Source organism: Pseudopodoces humilis, chromosome 3 (assembly GCF_049639895.1).
Source record: "Pseudopodoces humilis isolate 2021_Gansu_Grassland_sample_001 chromosome 3, ASM4963989v1, whole genome shotgun sequence".
NCBI lineage: Eukaryota > Metazoa > Chordata > Aves > Passeriformes > Paridae > Pseudopodoces > Pseudopodoces humilis.
The window spans coordinates 6,183,357-6,210,565 of NC_142202.1; the positions used below are offsets into that span (position 1 = coordinate 6,183,357).

Below are 27,209 nucleotides of genomic sequence, written 5' to 3' on the forward strand. Positions count from 1 at the left end.
ATGTTTCTGTAGAAGTAAACAGAGTAAATAATGAGTTTTATGAAATACCTTGTCCAGACCATTCTATTACAGAGGCTGACAGAGATAACACATGCATTTGTTTCTCTGCAATGCCAGAGTTTTCAAACCAGAAAAGATACCTGCCTTAATGACTATCAAATACAGCTGATGCTTATGAAGACCAGCACAGTTGTTTAAACAATATTCTGTGTCAGTCCTGTTCCTTTGCAAAAGAAATTCACCTTTTCCTCTAGTTAACTCTTAACATTATTATCATATTCACAGAACACCATTTCACTGGAGAGCTGCACTAGATCCAACAAAGGCTGTTCTTTCTGCACTTAGAGCCTGAAAAAATAAAACACAGACAGCATACCACAAGCTAACTGTCAGCTTGCTCATAAAAGATCAAGAGCAATTCTTGTGCCTCAACAAGTCTTTGAAGTGATGCCTTTTGGATGAGCTGTAATCCTGTGTAACAGGAGTTCTGTAATTGAGTGGAACTGAAGAAAAAAATTAATCTTTTGTGAGATTTCCACGAAAAATTATTTGTGCCTTGAAAAGACTACAAATGTTTGGAATGCACCATTGAAAGTCTGAGAGAACTGTGAAAGTGAATAAATATTTCAGATAAACTCATAGCAATGTGTCCTACAGAAACCAAAATATCAAGAAGTTACAGTCAGTATACCTTACAAAGAAATCTGTTATCACTTAATACAATCTTTTGTTGTTCTACGTCTTCATTTGTGTTACAGGGAGAGAAGAAAACAAACAGTTTCACACAGATTTTTGTTATGTATTTGCCAACTTCAAATGCTTAAACACATTATGTTTATGCTAAAGCATAACCAAAAGGGAGTGACAGCTAACTAGAGAGACTGCCAACACAAACCTGTATTTTTACTCATAAAATCTTGCACTTAATGAGAAAAACCATTCTGATTGCTTTGTTGACTTGCCACGTGCAGCTTTTTTTCCACAGAGCAACAGAAAAACCACTGGTACTAAACCAGAAGATGCAGCTCCAGAAATGACAGATGTCTGGAGGTGGTGTTCAGAATGAGGTATGAGTAGATACAAACACAATACAAACCTTTCCATATTTTGGACGCTGACAGTCCTAACACTTGGGAGTTTCTCATACCAGATCCAAAAAACTGCCACTGCAAACCACACCATTTTCTGGCTTGGGTACAAATTTGACTTTTCCTCACTGTAACTGCCTAATTAACTACTTTAATCTGCAAGAATCCCAAATCCCAAACCCAGTACTCCCTATTCCAGTAACAGACAGAACCCTCAATTAAGAGATTATATAAATCACTTAACGAAAAAAGGAAAGCAAATAATTGCATTAATGACTGCAGTAAAACCTGAATAAAATAACATTTTGTCTTAAAAACAGGAAAAAGGAAAAAAGAAAATGTTTTTTTGCAACGGAACAAAAAAATACTACCTAAGACAACTGCAGAACCAGAAAGTGGAATGATGGAAGGCATCAGTACAGTAGTAGCAAGATAGGTAAGGAGAAAAAGGTTTCTGATAGGAATAATTGGAAAAACATTTTTAATTTCATCTTAAAGCCACAACTTGTTCTACAGAAGCTACTTCAGAGTATTCAAATCTACTAAAGTAAAAGAAAAGTCACTCGGGTATAACAAAAACATATTTACCCCAGACAGCTGCAAAGAGATCTATAACTGTTCAGTTAAGCTTCTCAAAGTATGTTTTCCTCTGTAGCTCAGGAAGTCGATAAAAATCACAACCCAAAGTTAATTTTTATTTTTGTTTTCCACTGAGAAGGGGGTTGACACACAAACCAGTCTCGTGGAGTGAGAGCAGCCTCAGTGAGCTTAGGGAAGTGCATCATAAACAATTCCATTAGAGAGAAACCCACTGCTTTCTGCGAGCTATACTCTCATGTGTAAGATAACACATGAAAGCATGTTTGAACAGCTCAGTGAGACCCACAGGAGTGCTAAAAGCCAAGGCACTTGCCAAGTTCACAGTGTGACTGAAGCCTTGGCTCCACGTCAGCGTGTCTAACACATACTGAAGTACGCACTTACTGCCTGCCTTACACTAACCCCAACAAGTACATTAATGAACACTTTCCCAACATCTGGGTAAGCAAATCCAGTGCTAATCCTCCTGGAATACTACCATAAATTCCAAGAGCAGGAAATTATTTTTACAGCACAACACTTACCTTACCTTCATTTTTTTACTAATAAAGTTAGAGAGGAAGAAGCAATTACTGCTTATAGGAGAAGAAGAATACCTGTTTCCATCATTACAGTCATGATAGATTAGTGGATCTGGGACAATGACCAAACTGACTCATTTACCTCCCAGAAATGTTTAGCTTTACTCACTTCTATATTATTTCACAGGGACCTTCACTGAAGGCAGATACTATAAAAATCCCATCACTCCAAAAAGACACTTTTCCAAAAAACTCACCAGCAGCTGCTCGTCAAGATGTTCCATCGTAATTAACAAGTACTGTTTTGAAATACAAGCATTACTTGCCCTATTCCTCTGCACACATCTTGTCACAATAATCAGAACCAGTAGGATATTTCTCCCCTCTCTAAGAAGCAGAGCCAGAACAATCTGTCTGTAGCTCAGCAAGTCAGAAATAAAGTTCCTTACAAAGTGTTCAATAAGTCTTTAATCACCGCATTTATTCTTAAAGAGTAAAGACTATCTGATAAGGCATACCTAAGATGACAACCAAATTGCACCAACTAGAAAACTTTTATTCAGTTTGCATTTTTATAAAGTACTTAAACATATTTACACCAAAATATAGTAGAAAAGCAAAAGATAAAATTAATGTAGCACAAAAACAAAAATCCACTGAGAGTTCCCATTTAATATCCCCCTACAGAAATGTCTGGTAAGATTTACCCAAGAGACATATTTACTACTACTCAAAAATTCATACCTCTAATTCTATAAGCGCTGCAGTCACTGCATCTGTTGCGAGAGCACCAGCCTGTAGCTTTTCAATTGCCTGTAAAACAGAAGTTTTAGCTGATGATTAGGAAATTCCATTATTCTGTGACTGAGCCCTACATTTTCCAAGTCGTGTATAAAACAAAATCTTCAACAAATTCGTTTAAAATGTAAGAGGGTGTAAGAACAAGAGGCACTGGAAAAAGTCAGTATGAACAACATGAGGGCAGATCTGCAGGTATGATTTCACTACTATGACATTGTGATGCTACATTTAATAGCTGATTTCTACACAGTCAAATTTACATAAAAATAACTTCTTATACTTGATGTCCTCAAACATCAAACATTTCAGTAAACATATTTAAACTTTTTCTTCCAAAATTCAACAAAAACTTCTAGTACCATATTTAGCAATTACCATAAAATTGAAGAGAATTTCACAACTTCATCTAAAAGCAAACACAAATCAAGTAAGATAATGTGACCTTCAAATTACATACACACACAACAATGAACTTGTAAAGCCTAATAGTATTTATTAGATCCATTCTGAACAAGACCTTACAGTCAAGCTTTCTCAGGAACACCAGAAAACAACTCTGGCTGCAAGAAAAACCTGAAATTGTTTGTTCTTCACAGAAGTTATTGATGTTGGCTACTCAGCTGAAGAGCAGCTACACAGAATCTCAAATTGGACTTGAATTCAACAGCAGATCTCACATAACTAGCTGGAAAATTACTTTAACCAAGGCTAACAAAGCCAGTGTTAAGTTTGTTTGATTTGTGAGGCCTCTCATTACAAAATTAGATTGGTATTAGGATTGAGCAACAAACTGTAATACAAAGTGATAATTATCAGAGACCAACTCTGAGACTCTTCTAAAAACCCTGCCAAACTCCCAAGCTCCTTCTCCCTGGAGAAAGCAAAAGACATTAAAAATTTTAGAGAGAGGTCTTCCAGCTACTCATTCAACACTTAAATGACAGGACTTGCCAGTTCCAAAGCAAAGTTCTTGGAAGAGATGAAAACATATTAATGTCAATGGAAATGAAAGTCTTGCCATTTCTCCCTTTCCAACTTTGATTTCTTTGGTTTTGTTCTTCCTGTTTCTACCTCCCTTTCTATTAAGAGGGTAAGAGCTATCAAGAAGAAAATAATTCTAGAAACCCCTGCATTCACAGAGCAACTTGAATGCTAGAGTTTAAATAAACTCCAAAGAGTGGAAGAAATCAAAATACAGACACCACATTTAGCTCCAGAAAGCCCGGAGAAGCGCAGGAAGCTGTAGGAATACCCTTTGTAGGTACCACTGTGTTCTCCTACTGTTCCTTTGGTGCCTGCTATTTGCCAGCACTGATGAGGATGTTGCAGCATCTCATGGCCACACACTGTCCTGTCTCACGTTAACTGTTTCTGCTCTATTTTCCCCCAGTTCCCTCTATAAACACATACAGCCCAAGCAGCTAAGTCCAGATACCTCTTGTGTACCCAGTCCAGGACTGTGGAGCTGGTGACACGTACCTTCTGGCAGGCTCTTTTGCACACATGCTTGTACTCTTTAGCTTTGGATTCGGAATGATAACCTGCACCTGCAATTGAAGCAAATGGAAAATATTTTATAGTACCTGGTAAACTACAGCCTGTAATTCACATAGAGATTTAAGACATAGACAGATACAGTGTTCCTTATTCTGGATTACATTGGCATTTCCTTTTTCTATCAGTGATTGACAACTTCATGCATTCCAACACTGAATCAAACACACTCAGTAAAATACAGGATACAAATCATATATCCAAAAGCATGCAGGTATAAATATCAGCATCAATCTCTTCCTATAAAAACATTCCAAGAGATTCCAGTTTCACTCATTCTTAAGAGGATGTCCAGCATAGCTTTTTACTTTACTGTCCATTATTGGGCAAAACACTCAGTTTTAAGTTCAAAATTTTGACTTAGTATGATCTTCTTTTTATCATAATTACCATTCTGCTCATTTTCTTATGTTTTGCTACATTTTTATAGCTTGTTACTCCTGACTTAAAACAAGAAGTTCCTCAAAATGAAGATCATGCAGATTTTTCATCTTTTTCTTATTTTCAGTCTTTATCCCATTGTATTGAACCATTCTGCCTTATTTTGAAGCCACTGCCCCTACTTCCATACCTGAAAAATTTATCAATGTCACCATTCAACTATATGCAGCATCAGAAAAACAAGAGTGGCACACTACTTAAAATCTACTTGTTTTACCAGGTTTTGCACCTAAAAATGTGCCTTCATCTCAACTTCCCTTTGCTCACCCTCAGAAATAGCACTTTTTAGAAACTCTAACAAAATAAGTTTTAACACTAATACCAGAATGAAAGCAGAGAACACTATACTGAGTGTCAGTCCAGTAAAGGACACTATATTAAGCAATCTCATTTCCCCTTAAAATAGAATACCAGGATCATCAAACATGAACCCAGAATAAATTATTTGAGGTTTGGGGTTGTTTTTTTAACCTTAATGATTTTACACAGCAAGTAAAATGTTGGCTTTTCAAATATTTTAGGCATGACCAGGCCAGTTTCGTTTATTTCACCTCATATACTCACACAGATGCTCAGAACAAATCTACACCCAGATATAAGCATTGTTAATTTCATGATTCATAGTATTTAATAAAGAACCCATGAGAGAAGAATTTATGAGCAAGACACACATAACACACAATTTTGTATCAGATCTGAGTAGAGGAGCCATTCATTTTAAATGGAAAGAATAAACAGTACCTCACTTAAACATGAACAAGATAAAAAAAATAGACTTGGAAGAAAAATGTCAGAAGGGTAAAAACAGTTCTGCAACAAAAAGCCCAAGGAGATTTGAGAAGATCTGAGCTGGACTGACCTCATGGACAAGCTAGACAAGAAACCATCAGTAAGGAAACCACTGTATTTCATCCTTCCGTAGATAAAGAAATGGACTGAAATATCTCCCTCATTTTGTAGGTCTGCTAAGCTTAGCAGACAACTGCAGAATATGGTATTTTATAATGATTTAAATGTAGGGGTTTTATTTGTCAAAGAGAACAAAATACCATCCAGAACACCAAAATAGCTACATTTTTATTAAGAGTTTATTGTGCAACTTCCAATCAAACTTCCCATTCTGAGACTTGCCCACAGAGTTAATGTCACTTTATTAGCACACTAGTAGTCGAAAGCTGATATAAAATTTTTGTTGGTAATTAGTTTGATATCAAAATATGCATTATTTTCATTCCAGCTGTTCTTCTTCCACATCTTACCTGCATGGACAAGCACAAATCCCACTCGTTTCCCTCTTTGGGTTTGCTTTGCTTCGGGCTCTTTGACCACCACTTTTACAGCTGTAACCTGAGATGATTTGGAAGGTAATACTTCTACTGAACTTATCCCCTTCTCCATGATCATACATTAGGATCACCATCTTCTACTGGGAAGGAGCACACTTCCATTCAAAAAGAAACTCCGGAGAGAAATCATCCTAAAACCAGATCAAACGTGTATGTTAGGCACTGATTTCAAGATATGAATTTCACACAAATAACCTCAGAAAGAACTTTTGGGAGAGAGGTTTGAACCAAGGGGAACACACCTCTCCAAAACAGGGCTTCCAAGTTCAGCCCCTTCTCTAGCCAACAGCATTAATGAGACCTAAAATAATCAAAGTTCATGTTGCAAGCTGAAAGCAGCCTTTTCACTACAACAGAAATGATCTTGCCATACACTGGAAGGAACTATCAATATAAGTTTTGCTTTCCATGGTGTCCTGTTTTTCCAATAATACAACTAATTTCTTCACCCATCACATCTAACTAGCACATGAGTAACCCTTTAAAACACCACACTTTTTCCTTTCTTTTGCAGAGAATACCTGTTTAAGGTTCTATAATGAACTCCTATACTTCTATACTGTTTCATCCCATCTCCTTATAATTCCCCACTAATTTGCAGCAGGAAAAGAAAAAAAAACAATTAACTTCTTTTTAATGACGAAGTATTTCTAAGACAAAAATCGAGTAAGCCTAAAACAGTCAAAGAGTGTGTCTGGGAAAGCAGAGCTGCCATGATTATTAGTGAACCTCAACATGCTTAAGTCAAGCTCAAATAATTTAGTAACTATATTGGTTTTGATGGTTACCCTTAAGATGTTAAGAAAATTAATGTTTATAGAAAGCTAGTGGAAATATTGTCAGTATTCTCTAGCACATGAAACAAAAAAAGTAATAATACAGAATGATGTATTTATCAGGAGTTGCCAAACTCTCTGTATTTACTGCTGCTCCTATCCACAGCTTACTACATATTAATCCTGACACAAAGCCATTTGTCTAGTTCAGCAGGTAAAATAGAAACAGAAACATTCCACACACTGAATTACTTAAGCGAAAAGCACGTAGTGTTAATGCAGAAATGGAGAAAACTTCTGTAATAGCTAAGACAGTTTCTATATTAAGAACCAGATGAATTTCAAGGTCCTTTCCAATCCAAACCATTCTCAGACTCTATACCTCTATGCTCCAGTATAATGTCTATCACTCCAACCATCTCGAAAAGGACTTTGTAACCCAAGAACACTGGAAGGTGAACAGAGGTGGAAAAATGAGATGTTTAATGCGTAAGACTTAAACCACTGACTTTGCAAATGCTATATGGCTTACTCCAGCAATTAAATACCTCTCCATTTAAATGGCCCAAACTCTGCAAGTGATGTTTAGCAAGATTCAGCACTGCCACAGAACAAAACAACTGGTTTGCCGTAAGTATTCTTTTAGTAAGAAGAATCAGCACAGCTCTGGAGGAAGTTATTTATTTAACATAATTTCTTCTTAAATGCTAAACATACCTATTAATCTTCACACATTTATAAATTTACTTTTCAAAATTATGAACTTATTGTTATAATTATATATGCCCTGACACAAAGTGAAAGGTCACTACAATACATAGGCTTTACAGAGAGAAAGAATGTTTATGGATTACATCTAATTGTAATGGTCATTTGGAAAAACTTCAGTGCTAAAATTCAAGTATTCATCATGGCATCTACTTCCTTTTTACCAATAATAGTAAAGAAGGCTCCAGCAACCACTGATCCTCTTTGCTGCATCTTCTTACACCCTACAGAAAGTCACTCCTGCAACAAGGGCATAGCATACACTTCAGTAAAGAGACAGAGAAGGAAGTAAGGAATTTAAACTCTCAAAGGAATGGAAGAAATAGTGTGGTGGTAGGGAAAGCAATAATGATGACAAAATGGCACTGGAAAATCAAGATGAAGATGTCACTTAAAAACTTACTAACAGTGTAACTGCAGGCTGAAAATCCCAGTTAGGCCTTTGCATACAGCTGGGTCTAAGGATGTGTTTATTTCTACAGAGAACATACAGGCAAACCCAGCTCTCTCGTTTGCTTCCGTTTGTAACACTTCCTCCACACCAACTCAATTTTCTCAAACCCCTCCCAGCTCAAACTGTTCTTCAAGTCCTTTTACATTTCATTCACAAACCTGCTGCTTCCACTTGTTAAGCTCCCACCGGACCCAACTTTTCCCTTTCAAGCCTATTCTAGGATTTATCAGTTCTCCCTTCCCGAAGTCAGGAAGCGGTCACACTTCCAACCACTCCTGACTTCATTCCTCCTTGCTACGCATTCCCAGCTCTCCATCTCGGCAGAAACGCTGGAAGAACACACAGCAGCGTGACTGCTGGAGAACGGGAACCAAAACGATCTTACCAAAACAGCCAATGCCCTGACTGCACTGCAAAAGTAACTTGGACTCCTAAACAGGCGGCGGGAGAAACACAAACCCACGCGAGGGTCAGGCCGAGGCAGCCTCTGCCGCCCGGGGCGCCGCCGCAGAGCCCAGAGCCCCTCAGGGAGCGGCCATGGACCGACGCTCCCCCGCCTCCATCCGCATCCCGCTCCCGCCCCCCCGCCCGGGGCGTCACCCGGGGCAGCCCCCGCCGGCGGACGCGCGGACCGCCCGAGCCCGCGCGCGGCCGCCTCGCGGCGCCGCCCGCTCCCGGCCCGTTCCAGGCGCGGGCGGCCCCGCCGGCAGGACGCGGGGGAGCGGCCGTGCCGGAAGAGGCCGGAGTGGCGGGTCAGGGCAGCCCCGCGGCGGCACCGCACTCACCCTGCACCGCCGCCATCCGGGACCGCCCGCCCGCCCGTTGCCTCGGTGAGCATGAGGCGTCCCGCCCCCGCCCCGCGCCCATTGGCCGGGCCGCGCCGGCGGCCGGAAGAGGCGCTAGTGTTGATTGACGTTCCGCGGGGCCAATGGCGCGCGGCGCGGGCAGGGCGGGGCCGCGCCCGGGGCAGCGCTCCCCGCTCCGGTCCGAGTGTGCCATATACACATATATCGATATGCGGGACACGTACATATCTACACATGTGACTTCTGATAGCTGCTCAAAACTAACCTTACTGGTTAAAAATACATATATTTCATAATAGACTTGCTAGGAAATTCTCGCAACAATCAGATATTTTACATCTTTCTGCTTCAATGAGCATTTGGCTATTGTGTTTTGCTAGAGATGTTAAGTTTTTATTAATTTCTGTCCACTTTGTTGTAGAGGTGACGCATTGTTTTCTGAAGCTGCCTTCCCAGGATCAGCACCTACAGCTTTTCACAGCTGTATATGAATCCCATTTCCATGATACCCTTTCAATTGTCACTATCATCAGTCCTGGGAACCAACTGTGCATATGTGAGACACTCCATTATCCCTGTCCACACTATCCACTGTTCCCAAAGTTCATCTACACTTCCAGCCCCTTGCTCCTCTTCTTTGTAGAATCATGAAATTAGTCCAGATGTCCTTATGGATTTATATTGCAAATTTATTTTAGCTAATACCTCAATTTCTCATTTGCAAAGCTCAGCCTTTTAAAGCTGAAACTCTAAAGCTTTCATTAGGTCAAGATAAAGTTGTTCTGTTTGCAGAATTCACTTGATCTCTTCCTCAAGCTCCATCATGAGAAAGGATATATATTATACAAAAGATTATCCTGACCCCTTTAGATGAAGTAGATTTTAACTCCTTAGTTTTGTTTTCCATGTAGCTGTTACACTGGTTCCTGCAACAGTGGGCAGTATCATTCATTCTCTGCAAACAAGATGTCAGAAAATCACCTGCTTCACCCAAACTACGATTTTTGCAAATGAAATTTCTATGGTACCTCTCTGACAACAAATTAATTCACTACTAATAAAAGCTGTCTTATTTAATAAATCATTTTAATAATAATAAAAATCTGTGTGAGTAATCTTGCAGTATATTGCTCTATTTGCCTAGCAGGTGCTGTTTTCTCAATCAGAGAAAAGCGCTGCCTCCTCGTCTAGGTCCTTCCACACGTCCTTGTTCCTTCTTCTCTGGAGCGTGTCCCCCCGCAGGCAGCGCTGGCGCAGGTGCCTCAGGAAGCTCTTGCTGGAGGCCGAGTTTTCCTTCTGGCTGACCCCGTCACTGAGGGGGGAGCAGACAGCCAGGCAGCAGGTCCTTGGCCCTGCTGAGGGTGCCCGGGCCTTCTCCTGGGAGACACAGGGCAGGGGCGCGATCAAAGGGGCACAGGGGCTGCAGGGCCGGGTCCCTTGGGCTCTCCGGGGAATCTGGGGCCGGGCTGGGCCGCTCCAGGCTGCAGGTTGTGCGGAGAGGAGCTCGGGCAGCTTCCGTCTTGTTCTGGTGGCTCGGCCTGCCCTTGTTTCCTCCTGGGAGCACGGGGGCTGAGCCCCACCTCTGCCTTTGGGCTCGGGCACGGGGCTGGGAAGAGGCAGAGGAGCCTCGGTGCCTGCCCCGGCTTTCCACAGGGGCTGGCTCTCCTCGCCCTACGCGCTGTCGCTCCCGGCCCCCCGGCACCATCCCAGCTGCCTGGTCGCCATCCCTCACCTCTCTCAGCTGCCTCTGGGCCTTTCTCCGGAGGCTGCAGCCAAGGCAGAGCGCGGCGAGCAGCAGGGACAGGGCTAGGACGGCACAGCAGCGCATCTGCACGGGCCACAGGCTGGCACAGCCCGTGCCGGTGCCCGGCTGCCGCGCGGCCTGGGCTGGCACGGGCAGCCGGGCCGTGCTCCTGGCGGGACCGCTGCGAGCTCTGAGCGTGCTGGGCAGCAGCCAGGCCACGCAGAGCCCCAGGAGCAGGGAGAGCCCCGGGCGGAGCATGGCGGGGCTGCCCGAGGAGCTGTGACCTCTCGCCCTGAGCCCGAGCTGAGCCGGGCAGTGCCCACGGGCTCTGTGCAAGGTGCTGGCATCAGCTGCGATGTCACAGGGCTGTTGCCGGGCAGCCAGAGGCTGGGAATGTCAAGGCAAGGCCAGGCCTGAGCATCTGAGTGAGTGGCTGCTCTATGTCACTCTGCCATTGAATTTGAAAATTAAGATAGAGATGCCACTTAAATGCTAACTAGAAGCATAACTCCAGACTGAGAATCCTAATTAGGCCTTTGCATATACTTGGGTCACAGGATATATTTATTTTTTCATATGGTTGATTTACCTCAATAATTTCATAACACTTCCTCCTCATCAGGTTAATTTGGTCAATCTGCTTCCATTTCAAAATATTATTCATGTCCATTTATATTTCATTTAGGAAACTGCTGCTTCCACTTTGTAAGATCATATTGGACCCATCCTTTCACCTTCAAACTTCTAGTATTTATCAGTTCTCCTTTCTGGCTGTCATACTTTCATCAGTCCTGATCTTGACCCTCCTTGTCATACAGTTTGCTGTTCTCTATCTGTGTAGCTAATGAAACAGTAGTAGAGGAATACACAGTAATGTGATTGCTGAAGAACACGAACAAAAATTATTTAAGGGCTTGAGGGTGCTGGTGTATGAGAGGCTGGACATGACGTGGCAATGTGCTCTGTCAGCCCAGAAACCAACCCTGTTCCAGGCTGCATCCAAAGCCCTGGGGGCAGCAGGGGAGGGGGGATTATTCTGCCCCTCTGCCCCACTCAAGTGTGACCCCACCTGCAGTGCTGTGTCCACATCTGGGGTCCAGCACACGAAGGACATGGAGCTGTTGGAGTGAGGCCAGAGGAAACCACCAAATTGATCAGAGGGATGGAGCAGCTTTCCTTGAGGAAAGGCTGAGAGATTTGGGATTGTTCAGCCTGGAGAAGGCTCAGGGGTGACCTAACTGTGGGCTTCTGGTACCTGTAGGGAGCCTACAGGATGGAGATGGATTATTCACTAGAGCATGGAGTGACAGGACAAGGGGGAATGGTTTCAAAGTGACAGAGAATAGGTTCAGATTAGATATTAGGAGGAAGTTCTGAGCTGTGAGGGTGGTGAGGCCCTGGCACAGAGAAGCTGTGGATGCCCCATCCCTGGAAGTGTTAAGGCCAGGCTGGATGGAGCTCTGAGCAACCTGGTCTCCTGCAAGGTGCCCAAAGCCCTGAATGCACTGCTAAAGTAACTCTGAATCCTAAACAGGCGCCGGGAGAAGGACAAACACACGCCAGGGTCAGGCCGAGGCGGAACCGCTCAGCCGCTCGCTCCCCTCCCACCCGGGTTCCCCGCCGGGCCCAGAGCCCGCCGGGAGGGGCCGGGGAGCGGGCGGAGCGCAGGGGCGGGCAGGGGCTGATGCTCCGGTGTCCGTGTCTCAGCACTTTGTTCCCAGCGCCTTCAGCTTTCACAGAGAGGCCGATCCGGGCGGACCGAGGCACCCTGGGGCACCGCCTCTTCCTGCCGCCTGGTCAGTGACGTCACCAGGAGCGGTTCGTGACGTCACCCTGAAAGACTCCTGACGTCACCCGGGGAGCCTGCGCGCTGCCCTCACGGCGCTGCCCTGTGGGCCGCGTCCTTCCCAGCTGGCAGCCGGCAGGAGCTCGCCCGCCAGACTTGGGTTTTTACAGGGAATTCTGACAAACTGTGTTTCTGCAGCACTTACTATAGGAGTTCCTAATAACACTAATTTCATTCCCTAGCCAAAATACATTTCGTAGCAAATAGTAACTAGCAACAGATTGCTAACGCTTCTTGTCATCAAGAGAAGCGCTGTTTGCTTTATTGCTTGTGAACACAGGTTATATTGTGTATTAAACATTAACAGGAACTTGCATTGAACTGGTAAGAGTCAAAGAAAAAATCATAGAACTACAGAATGGTTTGGGTTGGATGGAGTCTTTAAAGAACATCTAGTCCAAACCCCCCTGCTGTGGATAGTGACATCTGGAAACTTAACTTTTTCACCCCCAGATTTGATTCCATCTCCACCACATCCTAATCATCCTAGATAGGATCTCCCCTGGGAATTCAGAAGGCTGCTTCCTGGCCTGCCTCATAGTCACAGAAACCCTTTCTATGGCTTTTTTCCCAATAAAAATGTGCTTCCACTTTTGTATTATTGACTTCTTTTTTCAAAGGCCAACCTTACATTTTTTTAGCAATGCAAAATATGTCAGGAACAAATGCAAGTCTTTTTCAACACAAGTTTTTGGCACACAAAACTATGTGGCTTTTGGAGAGCAGCTTTTGTCTTCCACATTACCAGGTGCTTCCTATTCTGTTGGACAAAACTACAAGGAAATAACATGCAGTCCACAAACCCTCAGGAAATCTTTGGCCTTCCTTGACAGATTTTAACCTGAGGTCCAAATCCCAGTTGTGAGTTGCTCTGTTGCCATATTCTTTTCCCTTTGTTTTATTTAAAACCCTTGTTATTCTTGACAGTGCTGAAGTGAACCAAGGAGATTCCTCAAAGTACTTTTTGTGCTTCTCAGACGGCAATGGGTACATTTGAGCTAGGACAGACTGATTTGAGGGAAAAGGAGGGTGTTGTGGAAGTATTGCACTGCACTTGTTTTCTGGCTGCAGCCCTTCCTCGATGTGCAGCATTGGCCACCACCAAGGCAGCTTTGATTTGACCTTGTTCATTCAGCTCTCCGTCCTGTGTAAGGTCCTATGCACCCTCTGCCTCCCATTTTCCCTTTCTGTGTCCAGCTGTTATGTCTGTGGCTAAGAAAGAGGCAGCAGCTGTAGTCTGACTCTCAACTACACATGTTTTGACTTGACCTGACTGTCAGATCTCCTTGAAGTTGGCAGTAGGTTCAAGTTACGAAGGTAGGGCTGTCATACTGATAGATAGACAATGTCACAGAGCCCTTCGTTCTTTAGCAGGGAAGCTAAAGCCTTGTCAATGTTTGGTCCTATACCATTTTCCAGAACTGGATTTCAAATCCAAATGTCTGTTTTCACTTGTTTTTTGATGCCTTTACTTAACTTGTCCTCTGCTGCTGGTGACAGTTTTCAAACTGGCCAAATATTTATTTGGGCTTTTTCCTATTTTCTGTTCCTTACTCTTCTGTAGATTTGTTTTGCTACTTACATAAAAAGGTGATCTCATTCTGTAAATCGTTCCTCAGCATCCAGGTTTGAAATGAAAGGTTTTCTTCATTCCTTTTACAAAGATTCCAGCTGTGTTTTAAAGCCTGTGGGTTTTGGGGCTTTTTTGTTCTATTTCTTGTTGATTATTTTTGGTTTCTTTTTGCACTTTGTCTTTTGAAGTAAACTCTACTGGTTTTACTTCCTAATATTATAAAGAGCTTATCCACTCCTTTAATTTATTCTGGGTAAAAGTGGCTAATGAAGTCCTTAGACTTCAGTGAGGTTTTATGAAAGCTGTTCCAGGCAAGAATTACCTGAACCTTTGGTTTTGGAGGTTTCAGTGCTTTTGGAAACCTGTTAAGGACAAAGATTCTGGGAAAGGACAGTAGAAGAGGAGAAGACTCACATCCCTTTTTTATCCCTTTTAACCCAGGTGGGAGGACACCCTTAAACAATCAATTAAAGACAACTTCAACGCTTTAATGATGGATTTGTCTGGAAAGTGGCCACGAGGAAAAGAGAAAAAAAAAAAAACTAAAAAGACAAGCACATAGAAATACAGCCCTATTCCAGCTTCAGTTAGGAACTTTGTAACTTACTTCTAAAGTCAAGAGAAAAAGAAGCTGAATGCACCAATATATACAAAGAGGAACTGTTTCTGGATGATGGCATGCAAGAGGAGAATAGCAGCTGAAGGCTGGAATCAATCCACTCAAACACCACATCATCAATCCCCCTGAAAGACTGGCTGATCCTTGCAGGTAGCATAAATAAGCCTGCAGTCTTCTCCAGGCATGCTTGTTGCTTCCTCTCCATGTGAAGAGGCCCCTTCTTTGACTTTCAGCCAGTAAAATAATGTTTTTTCCAGATAATGAGCTACTTCAGATGAGGAAAATACTCTAGCATCCTGGACCTGTCTATTTAGCATTCCACTTACTCCCCACTGCTCAACACCCACACACGATTATTTCCAACGCTCATTCCATTGTAGCTCAGAAAGCTCTAACTCGGTGTGATTGTGATCTGTCAGCCAGCTTTTCAGGGGGGCCAAATCATAAGACATGGGACTTTTGAGAAATGCAACTTCAAAAAATGCGTTTGTCGCTTGTTGCCAAAATAACCATAAGTAGTAAATCCCTGCAAGGTTTTGTCTTTATTCCTTGAAAAGTGAGTTAAATGCGTACTGGGTACGTACTGGCCACTGCAGTAGGCAGGACAATCATCTCCCAATGACAGCTACAGGAAATCAGGAAGCCAAGACTTGCAGAAAAGTGGTTTTCAGAATCAGAGAACATTTTTCTTCATGCCCACAAAGCATGGTGAAGGTTCAAATATGACGATTTAAAAATACGTATTTAGGTCAAGTTGGAGACTAAGTAATTCCTGAATGAGGTTTTCTCCACAGGTTAGATCATCTCATTATTGTTATGGATTTTGGCCTGCGTGGTTGCTGTCTGCAGCTCTCCATGGCTAATGATTTAGTCCAAACTAGAGATGGTTTATTGCACTCAGGCTATGATATGATTTCAGTAGCGCAGTCTTCACAGCATCCTGCTCTTCAAATTCTGTGATCCCATTGCAACAGAGGGACTTAAGGATTCCTAAGTTCACTATAATATAAGAATAATTAGCAGGATCATTCTCTTACTGGGGAAGTTCTGATCTTCAAGATACAAAATGAGGAAAAAAATATCCATTCTCATCCCCCAGACAAGCTCATGAGCTCTACACGAGCTCTATCAGCAAATTCACATTTTGGTGGAGTTGAGATCAGTACAAAAATCAATGCAGGTTTATTTTATTAGGAATTTTCATTTTTAAACTACATCTTAATACATGATTACATTAATTACTATTACCCTTTTTCTGTATTTTGTACCTTCTGTCTTTAAAAAAATGTAACTCACAATAAACCAAAACAGTGTGACAAAATCATCTTTGTTTACCAAGGCAGCTTGCTTTGCAATCAAAGGTGAATTTTGGGCCTCTCAAGGAAAGCAGATAACTTAAGTGATAGATTCATATTCCTTTGAAGTGTGGTCTGCTACACCTGTTTTGATTTTACTACATGAGTGTTGCAGTAGCTGGATGGCCACCATGCTATGAAGCATTTCTATTCCTCTGCAGAGGGCATACAGAGCACAGAATTGCTCCCTGCTAACCCTTGGGATGTTCACTGAAGTTCCCAGTCTCCTCTTCTGGACTGAGGTGATCATCCATCCATGAGACAGATAAGCTTCTGTGGAGCATAAAGGTTATGGCTTTTATTTCATTAAAATAAATGGAAATTAATACCTTGATGATAAAACAGTTATTTTGCAAAGGTGAGCACTTGGACACCAAAATATAGAATAATGACTGTTTCCCTTAACACGGTATTTTCATGTCAGATTAGAGCTTAAAGAAAAGCATTTGTTTAGGTAACTGCAACAAATGCCAGAGCTGATTTCACATGTACTGTGCTTGATTTTCTCTCTGATGTGGTGGTTTTGGTTCCTAGGCACTTGTACTTAGTTTCTTCATAGGAAGCTCTAAAATTCACCGAACAAGAAATATGTAAACAAAAATGTCTATCTTCTGCTTGATGCAAGAATTGCAGACCTTCTTTCCCCCCTCCAACTGCAAGGACACCCATAAACTCTTGGCCAACACCAAAGGCATTGCTCATCACTGCACATCTCCTCAGGCTCTCTCCCTTCTGATGCTCCTCAGTCCTTACTTCTGCTGTGGAAAAGGACCAACCTGTCCCTAAGTCCTCCAAAGCCCAAGGCACCCATTTTTGGGCCAGCTCATGTACCAGCTCCCTCTTTGAGTGCCCAGGCATTAACCCCAGGGGAAAAGCAGACAAGGCATTGAGGAAGGGAAGCAGCTTATGCTTGAGGGCTTTGCATTCCACAGAACTGATTTCAACTCTTAATCACAGCCACCCTAAACCTTTGCTATTTTGCTATTCCCAGTCCTTTTGGTAATCACTTCTGTTAACTTGCATTTTTCATGGACCACCTGCCAGCCCACACACACTGCTGACTGCACTGGGCAGTTTTCTGTTCACACTTACAATGCCTCTCCTTGATCCCACTGTCAGAAGTCACCACAAACCCCATCTGCCTCAGCTGTCCTTTCCCTCCTTCCTTGTCCCAGAAATACAAAAGGAAGAAGGTCTAAGTGCACTGGGCAGGATTTCCATGCAAAGCCAAGGGATTTGTGCAGTGCCAAGGAGCTCATGGGACACAGTCCAGGAGCACTTGCCCATGAAATTGTGGCAACCAGCCGTGGGATCGGGTGTCTGTGAGGATGGGAGAGGAGCAAAGTTTGCCAGTGGGGTCACTGGAGGCTGCAAACAATGCTGTTTAAAACTCAACAGGGTTGCAAGGCTGAAATACAGAGCTGGAGCACGCCTGAGTAGGGATTACTCATATGTTAGTGATGAGAGGGATAGAAAGTAGTAATGACCTCAGGTGACATTCATCTAGACTGGGTCCAGAACCCAGACAAAAATATTCCCATTTATAATGCTGTATGTTAAGGACAGAAAGCTTCAGAACAGACCTTTCTGCCACTTTGTCTTGCTTCTTACAGGAACACAGTAACATAGTCCTCTACATGGAAAAGTTCATTTTTACACTAAGAAAATTACAGTTCTTTAAAGTATTTTAGGATTTAATGAAAATTACTGTGCCATCAGAAGTATGAGTATTGTTTTTCTTAGCTACAAAACCTAAGGCATTTAACATGATTTAAGACAAATGCAAAGCAAACTAATTACTCTAGTACTTTTAAATATAGATCATATATAAAACATAAGTTTCTAAGACCTTCTTTAGAAAACCCTGAGTATTTTGGTTGTTTGCTTTATTTGCTTAAAAACTATGTGATGGCACAACTTACTGTTATTTTTGGATACTATCAAAATATGAAAAGAACAAAAAGCCAACTTGCTATTAATTGGAAATAATACATTTAAATTTTAGACAGAAGGAATGATTGAAAACATACATGGCTCTTCATCTCTTGTCTGATCATTCTCAGTTTTTAAATAAATCAAACCCTCTTGTGATTTCCACTTGTAATATTAGAGTTTTAAAGACCTGGCTTACATTCAACATCAGTTCTTCTGGCTGCCAACTTGGAGACAAATTACTTTGTAACAGACCTCTGTAAGTTGCTAGAAAAATTATTTGTCTCACTTTTAACAGTCCCAGTTTTTAATGTGTTATTTTACTTCATTGCCTTCACTTTTGCTGGTTAAATCTAGTGAAAAAATAAAATTGTATTTTAAAGGTGAGAGGTTGGAACTTCTAGATACTATTTTCATGTTTAAAAGAATGAGCTGGTCAAAAACATAATTTGTTTTGTTGACACCAAGGGATATGGATTGCAGAGAATTCTAGAATCTTACCAGATTTTCAAGATACACTTCTGGTAGAGACACAGAAAGCATGCCAGATTTTGCTTACACTGATCTGGAATCATGGAGAGTAGATGATGTGATTTGAATTACTAATTAACAATTGAAACTTTTTTTTTGAGGGGAAAAATTTAGAGCTAATCATTTTATAAACAAACAAACAAATTCCCATCTAAGATGCATGCTAGGACAGATCCTGAAGTTCTCTAGTTCTTCCCAACTAAGATGTCCCCTCAGCACTCAGTAACTTAAGAACAAAACCAGCTACAAAAACATCGAATTACATAAAATGATCATACATTAAGCATTTACAGGATACCTAATACATGTTATCATACAAAATAATTATTTCTACCAATAATTAAAATCACTCTGAAGTCTGCCTTCATCTTTCCATGTATTTTGTCTTGCTGTGACATCCAAGTAGAGGCCAGGCTTCGTAACAGGAGAAGGTAGCCAGCACGTGTCCATGTGAAGACACAACATAATTGAGACCATCTAATTTCAATAAGAAGTCCTCACAATTTGTGACTTTTTAATTTTATAACCAGATTTTCCCAATGACTTCTCCAGCAAAATCTGTGGCAAGGACAGAGGCCTTGCAGGAGTACAGAAGTTCTGGTGGAGGGTTTTGAACCAGTGAGTCACTCAGTATATCTGGGCAATCTGCAGGAGCAGAGGCCTGATTCCATACGTTGATTTCCAGTTACGAAAGCAACAAACTGAAAATAAAAGCAGCGGTAACACAGAAGTGCTTGGTAGAACTCAGCAGGGTCAGAGGATTCAAGAAACAGTGCATTTTGTTCTTGCCTTTCATTTCCCAATGAATTTGTCTTCTATACAAATTACTAAACAAAATTAGGGGAGACTCCCTATGGACCCAGTATTAAAACGAAGTAACTCTGAAGATGTCCAAATGTTTATGAAGAGTAATTACATTTAAAACTCTAAAGTATGCCAAGTATTCCACAGGCACATCATTGCAAAGCACTCTTCTAAAATCCATCTCCACCTGTATTTGTATATTGTATTCCTTAAGACGTTTGGCTGTTTTGGTCACTCTACAACCTCCCATGTGCTAATCCAGCTCTCTTATCTCCTTTACATACTGAGATATATTTATTTTTGATATAAACACTGGCTTTGATTAGCTATAGTTTTAACCTGTTTTCATAGAAGTCTTTGTTTAGATTAGTAGAACACCTCAGAAATTGTCTTTAAAATTACCTTTCAGCTCTTTGTTTCTAAAAGTTTTCAGTCTTTCTGGTAATGCCATGTTGTATTTCCATTAGAGCTGATACAGCAAACCTTTTAAAACATCCTAACACCCCAACCCACAGCAAACCTTAAGACAAATCAGTGGCCACACTCCAGGGAAGAGTGATCATTTTCTACTTACTGTATTCTCACTGCACCTTTGATACCTTCATCACCAGCACTAACATGGCCAAACAACATGGTTTCTAAAATTGTGTCATCTAGATCTGCCTTTGATTTTTCCCTTCCCCCCCACCCCTGCTTTTATTTTTTTTAACCCTTGCAATGCTGGAAGACTTTGTATAAGTATCATATTCATGGAAATGTAATAACAATAGCAAAAAGTTTATTTTTATGTAATTTCATTTAGGTGTGAAAGAAAAAAACACAGCTAGTACCCAAAATTCTTTTGAACCAATTTAAACTGTTTATTTCCAAAGTATGTTAATGAAACACTTCTCAATGGCAATATTTCCACCAATTAGTTCTATTCCCTTCAAGTATTTAAAGGAGAAATTAATAAAGCATTTATGCAATCTTTTAAAAATCTACAAAAAGCTTGTATACAAAATTACTTTCATTTGTAGTTATATTATTACCATCTTTATCAAGACAGGTATGTTTTACAGGCTTCTGTGGAATTAAAAACTTTAAAACCACTTAGTCTCAGCAATAAACCTCTGCAGAACTGGTTTTATTATTTATAAATAAACCCATAATTATGATTTTGTAGTCATCTTCAGCACTTCTACTTTTTTTAAGAGAAGACATGATACAAAACAAGCCACCCCAAAATGACCATTTCCTTACGTATGTGCAAAACAGTATTTGTTGTGGCAGAAGAAAAGAGTGATGATGACTCTGAATACTTCAAAATTCACCAACGTAGTTAAAATCACTTTTCAGGACATTTTAGGTGGACATGAATTAGAGCAGGCTGCAGTAACTTTAACAGATGTCTCCAGTTAAAAGGGCTGGGACTAAAGTAAAGTCTGAGTAAAAACAAAGTTCAGTTAGTTGAATTTCTGCTTTTTCCGTGCCTGAAACTCTTTGGTTTTATTTTTGACAGACTTTATTAGCACTGATAGGGCAGGATCCATGGCTTTCTTGGCAACCTCTCCTTTCTTTGCCATCTTGTTCTCCAGGCCCTTGTTTGCCTCCTTAAGATCTTGCTCCTTTTCTTCTCTTCGGCGAGCTTTCTCTTCCAGGATCTTCTCTACTGCTTTTGTCTTCTTGAAATTTGGATCTGAAGGATCCAAATTAAACAGGGGAGAAGTAAACATGGCTTGGAATCTTGTATCAGCAACATTTACCTGAAGGGAGAAAACAAGAGTTTATTTTAGGTAAACTTTTCCAATGGCAGGAAAGCTTTTAAGCCCAATAAAACATGAACTGCTTCAGAAGTCACAACTCATGAGATTCCTGGAACTGCTCCTGTCACTAAGTCAAGAAGTACACAATTACCTGGAAGTCATCTTCTTCAAGTAATTCTTTCTTTTTCATAAGAAGTTTCTTTTTCTTCTTGCTCAAATTCTGTTGTTCTACAATCTTTTTATAATTAAAATGTTTTCTGGTGTCATCCTCATCATCCATCATCAGTAGGGCCATTTCAGCCTGTTACAAAATAAGAAAGTCCATGTACACAATGAAAGCTTTCTATTAAAAAAAATTCAGCATCTCATTAATAAAGCCTGTATGAGTCTACATTTATTTTAGTTGAAATAGGGTCATCAGGGCAGTATTATTTCATCCATAAAAACATTATTTTAACATTTTGAGGTGTAGTATTGATGCAAACTGATTTTCTTCTAATTAGATATAAAATAAATGCAAATGCCTACATTCAATTTTCAAACACAGTAATAATCTCATCTGAAAATTGTACACCACAGCCTAGAAGTAACTAATGGATACAATTTAACACTGATATTCATATAGCAAAATTAAAACAAATATATCTGAATTTAAGTAATTTATTTAGCTAACTTGTTCTGAGAAAGAATGAAAACACAAAATAGCAAATAACTCAATCTTCAAGGACCAAAACATACAGGACAAGGTTTGAACTCACAAATGTTTCTTACAATACTGATGTTAAAAAAATAAAACTTGGCACTGCCCAACACACAGTAGTTTTTGTTCCAAAAGTCCTCACTATTAAAATGGTATATAAAATATATATTTATATATATATTTATATATAAAATATAAAATGGTATAGTTTTATTCTCGGCCATCCCATGATATTCCGCAGTTCCACTCACAAACACATACCAAATACTTGCAGAATTCATGCAATGCAATATTTTACATAATTTTACCTTTTGTTTTTCAACTTCATCTTCATCTTCTGAGATACTTTCTACTGATTCTGGCTTCTTCTTTGAACCTATGTGCAAACACAGAGCATGAACACATTTATCCAAACTTATGCATGGGGGCATAATTTACCTATAGCTAGAACATCTCATTTTCTTGCAGTCAGTATTTAAATTTAGATGTGGAAAAAGGCTGCAAAGTTAAGAAAAACCAAGAAGACTTAAAGCAATGAAATTCCACTGAATACTTGTTCAGTTTAAGGAGGCAGCAACATTCAAAATAAAGTAAGACAAAACCATGGTTTTACTGTATTTTTCCTAGAGCAGTAGAGAGAAACACCACAATAGTGCAGGCAAAACCATTGCATCACACCACTCCCAGGGTGTTTCTAGTGGAAATTCAACTGTGATTGACTCTGCTCAGAGTGAATATTGCTCTGAGGAATCTCCCCTACTCCCTTAGCATCCAGATACACAGTGCTGATTAGACAGACATAATGAACAGTAACAGCGTAAGACATTAGTCAAACCAAACTTCTAATGAAAACAGACCTGCTTATAAATCCTACAAAATCAAATTATTCTCTTTGGAATGCCTGTAGATCTTGATCAAGAAGAAGCAGGAAAAGCAGAAGGTTTCCTGACCTGAACCACACACTCTGACCTTTGAGCTTGGAATGACATTTCCAGGCAATTTACTGCAATCCACTCTGGGTACTCTTAAGGAAGATATTTGGCTTCATTCTGTTAAGACAGGTTTGTACTCAGACTAGAAATACAGACATGCCAGACACATGTCAAGTTATATCATTAAGGATACTCTGGAAGAGGATGTATTTCTTGAGGAAGGTTTTCTTCTGCCTTGACTATTCCCTTGACTATTTCTACATGGATTCCAAACTGGAAATGGATTTCCAGAAGAAACAAACCACCACCACAAAAAAAATAAACTATCCTGATGCACAATATCATCAGCTCAAAAACTAAACTATTGATTTAGTAGTTCCAGAAAATGTGCAGGAAAATCAGATTCAGATATGATATTGTTACCTAAACTACACAAGTTAATGTGTAGAAGGGAGAAATAAATGTCTTCCGTAGGACTTCAACAACTATGGAATCTTTTCTATCTTTCAGAAGTGGCTAAACCACAGAAAAGGAGCACAGAGATAAAACTGGAGACAATTATATGAGAAGTTACATTGGTAAATGTAACTTTCTTTCCACACATTTCCCAAAGGAAAGTCATTCAAGTCACCTTCCCTCCTCTCACTCTATGGGGAATCGCAGAAGTGATCCTTACACCTTCAGAGTTCTGGCTGCAGATGGGGCTGAACAAGGCATTAGTATCAAACTGAACTCTTTTCCATGAAAATAAATAAATTAGTAAACCCTTTATTTCTTACTTTGACATTATGCAGCTAATAAAACCAGCTTGGGACCTAAAATCACCCTTGGGACTCAAAAATTTGTATCATACTGAAAATGGTTCTGCTTGAAAATTCACAGAGGCATCACTTTCTGTATTTTTAACATACTCCTGCCACAGTCCCTCATCCCACATACATTCTGCTAGCCCCACCACACACACTTGTTGCACAGTTATGGCAAACTGACTGCAAACCCTCAGATTTTTCCTAGCACTTCATCCCTGCTGCGGTCTTTTAATCAGATTTGTCCCATCTACAGCAGAAGATACTTCAGTGTGACACAGAACTAACTGGTAGCTGCCACCAGCCAGTATAAAAAGTGTCCAGTTTCTGCTGTAATCCCCACCCAAGCTGCCATTCAACTCTTTTCTGCTCAAGAATTTTGTTTGCAACATTAACTTTGCCCAACAACTTCCCAGCTGACAGTAAAAGCTAATCCTAACTTTGAGACTTCAGACACAGAAACTGACCCCAAATCAAAAATTCCTCTCACAAGACCTCTGCCTTAGTCAGAAACATGAGTTAGTCTCAAAAGCCTTGCAAAGACACACAGTAAATTAATCTTTTCATCTACTTTATCTCTCAAGAACAGGTTCTACAACTATTCTCTGATTTTGTTGTTAAGCTCTTAGGTCCTTGCACTCATACTGCTCCATTCCAGCTTTAAAAAGCCATCAATTCCTATATACATCATAAATTAGATCACCAGAAGGCATTTAATGCTTTGGAACCAGTAGGAGTTTCAATAATGTGTGAAGAATTCCTCAAAGGTTCAACAGAAACTATGTTTAACTGTCTAATAGGTTCTGAAACTCCAAAGTGATCTCCAAAAGCAGGACCTTGCTTCCATGTTAATAAGAAATTACACTATTTAGCTATTAATTTTTCAACACTTTAGGGTGTAAGAGTCATTCTGTCTCCCTTTTCTAAGACCCCAAAGAAGCTGATGCAGTAACAGTGAAACTGGCCAAGGCAAACCCAAGTCTTACAAGGCTTTTTGAAACAGTATGGACGTCAGTGTAAAATGGAAGTGACAAATTTATTTTTTTTCTTGACAATATGAAACTATAGTCAAGCTTCTAGAATGCATCATCAAGGCTCATGTATCTGCAGCATCTGACATTTTAGCCTGTGGTACTATTAAAAAGTCACATGAAAACTGTGTAAAGCAAGTACTACCATTAACCCCACACAAGACAGCTTTTGGGCACAGCAGGCACAAAGAATTTTTTCCTCCTTGCCTCTCCCAGGGTGACACATCCACAGTGTGAGAATCACTGCCTGCTTATCTGGAACAGTTATCAGGAAAAAAGACATACCTGAGGAACATATGCTTTAGCAGACTTCCCATAAAATCCAGTTTTCCTTTCACAGCACTCAGAGTTTTTAGGCCCTTGGTCTAGCAGCTCCTTACACTCTTGCATCCTCTCTACTGCCTCAGCTTGGCAGAAACCAAGCTACACAAGACCCATGCATGTTACAGGCAAGAAATGAATCCAGCACTACTGCATCCTCAGCTTCTGCACTGGTCCACATGAGTCTGCAAATAAACCCTGTCATATGCTTTTTCAGCATAATCTAAATTCATCTGACAGTCAATTTAAGGGTGAAATTTCCATCTTCCAGGGGAATTGTGGAAGGCTTGTGAAAAATGATGGTCATTTAAAGTTGCCTATACCCTAAATACAAAGTTGGCAGAATTACAGCCGAGTTCAAAGATGACTGTAACCCATTTTCCCTTGCTGGGTAAGTTGTGCTTAAAAGCAACCCCAGCTATGAGACAGAGGCTGTTCTGCATAAACTTGGTGAAAGCCAAAGTTGTGCTGTGTAATTACCATTAAAATGTAAACTGGCTCACAGCCAGACACTGTACTGTCCCTTTAGAACTTCTCCAGGGCTAACCACGTTCTGGTTTTCTCCTGTATCTCAGTAATCATCAGTAATCTTGAAGACAAAAGCTTCACTTTCTTAGCCTTTATGTGTATTTAACTATCCTCAAAGACTCCACAAACACTCAAGTCTATTCTCCTTGTTATGGACAAGGTTTAAAAATGTGCAGATAAGCTCATTCTCTGTCCCTTTAGGACACAACTTCTCACAAAATGCAGAAGAAAACATTTTTTCAGAGGTTTCACAGAGAACATCACATATCATATGAGAGCACCTAGGCAATCTTGCTATTAAAGAAAAATGAAACAGTTTGGTGGAAGGAATGGTTATCTTTACAATGAGTTATTTCAACTAATACACAAGCCATGCAGAAAGCATGGCAGAAAACATCACTGCACAACAATTTGGACTGTGGTGTTTTTTTCTAAAACATGGACAGGACTCACTCTACTGTTCTGTATTTCAGATTATTAAGCATAGAATCATCCAGATTTTGGGGTTTAGTTATTTATTTTATCCTAGAATAGATTTTAACATTCAGGACAGAAGCCTGTGCTGGCAAGTATAAAATTAAAGGTAACTTATCCTTTTTAAATGGAACGTGGATCTGCAGGTCTGTGCTCAAAAAATCCTCAACCAAACAACAGACTGGCAATATTAGTAAATCTGTTACTATCCTCTTTATGTTTGTTTTCTTATTTTGTTTTTATGTCATTTTTCTTTTTTTAATATACAATAATATGAGCCACCCTAAGGATCTGGCTCCCAAAAGTATGAAACATCAGAAACTTACCTTCATTGATTTTACTAAGCAAAATTACTCAAAATAAATTTGCTGTTACCATGGCAAAAGCTAATTTAAACATCAGAATAAAAAGCTTGTAAAAAAGGCGTCCTAAAAATCTAAACTGGGCAAGTTATTTTCTAAAATATTACATTTCACTATTGGGGCTCCTAAGCAGCCAAGAGTACTCCAGTAAAAATGTGTATCAGACTAAGAGAAAAGTGATTTCTTCTCAAAGACATCTTTGTTTATGATGCAAAAACATTTGACATTTTTGTAATTGACCCAAGCTTCAAAGGGATCCATATATACATGGCTCTTCCTATATAAAAAGAAAAATGCTTCAAAAGGGCAGATTTACTCTAGAAGTTGCCTGTCTTGACTGACCTGTTTTCTCAAATTCTTCAGCAAAATAGGGGTCATTGAGATCAACATCAGGTGGAAGTTCATCTTCACTCTCTTCTCTCTCAGCATCAGCCTGTAACAAACCACAAACATTACTTCAATCAACATGTAACTATTATTTAAGTTTTACTGGAATGAGGTGTTCTGTTAGTAGGTATGAAAATGAAAACTGAAATACTGTACATTGAACATCAAAAAACCAGAGCACACTAAAAATTGATAGTAAAGATAAATCAACAATTTCAACCCTCTTTCATACATTTTTGTTATGCATATCCCCAAACTGTGCTGCATCAGACAACCATTGCAACAAATTACAGGATCAGCACTGTTATGTCCTTATTTTATGTTCCACAAAAGCTGTGCCTGGGGACAAACTCAAGTAAGAAAG

At 40.3% G+C, this 27,209-nt stretch overlaps 2 protein-coding genes across 7 annotated transcripts in view; both read right to left on the reverse strand.

Annotated features, from left to right (window-relative positions):
- Positions 1 to 9,185, reverse strand: part of TASP1 (taspase 1) — a 78,545-nt gene extending 69,360 nt beyond the window's left edge. For 5 of the 6 annotated variants that reach the window (XM_005525430.3, XM_005525429.3, XM_088052871.1 and 2 more), the window contains exons 1-4: positions 9,135 to 9,185; positions 6,265 to 6,482; positions 4,490 to 4,557; positions 2,954 to 3,022 (exon numbers count right to left, since the gene is read on the reverse strand). In XM_005525430.3, the coding sequence (XP_005525487.1) occupies positions 2,954 to 3,022; positions 4,490 to 4,557; positions 6,265 to 6,409 (282 nt within the window). In that variant the 5' untranslated portion in view covers positions 6,410 to 6,482; positions 9,135 to 9,185. Of the gene's footprint in view, positions 1 to 2,953; positions 3,023 to 4,489; positions 4,558 to 6,264; positions 6,483 to 8,734; positions 8,824 to 9,134 lie in introns of those variants that run through there. The other variant, XM_088052870.1, reaches the window with a different exon arrangement.
- Positions 9,186 to 20,395: 11,210 nt separating this feature from the next.
- Positions 20,396 to 27,209, reverse strand: part of ESF1 (ESF1 nucleolar pre-rRNA processing protein) — a 29,084-nt gene continuing 22,270 nt past the window's right edge. Inside the window, exons 11-14 of the mRNA XM_005525428.3 lie at positions 26,801 to 26,891; positions 22,313 to 22,380; positions 21,456 to 21,605; positions 20,396 to 21,304 (exon numbers count right to left, since the gene is read on the reverse strand). Coding sequence (XP_005525485.2) covers positions 21,005 to 21,304; positions 21,456 to 21,605; positions 22,313 to 22,380; positions 26,801 to 26,891 — 609 coding nt within the window. The 3' untranslated portion in view covers positions 20,396 to 21,004. The remainder of the gene's footprint in view (positions 21,305 to 21,455; positions 21,606 to 22,312; positions 22,381 to 26,800; positions 26,892 to 27,209) is intronic.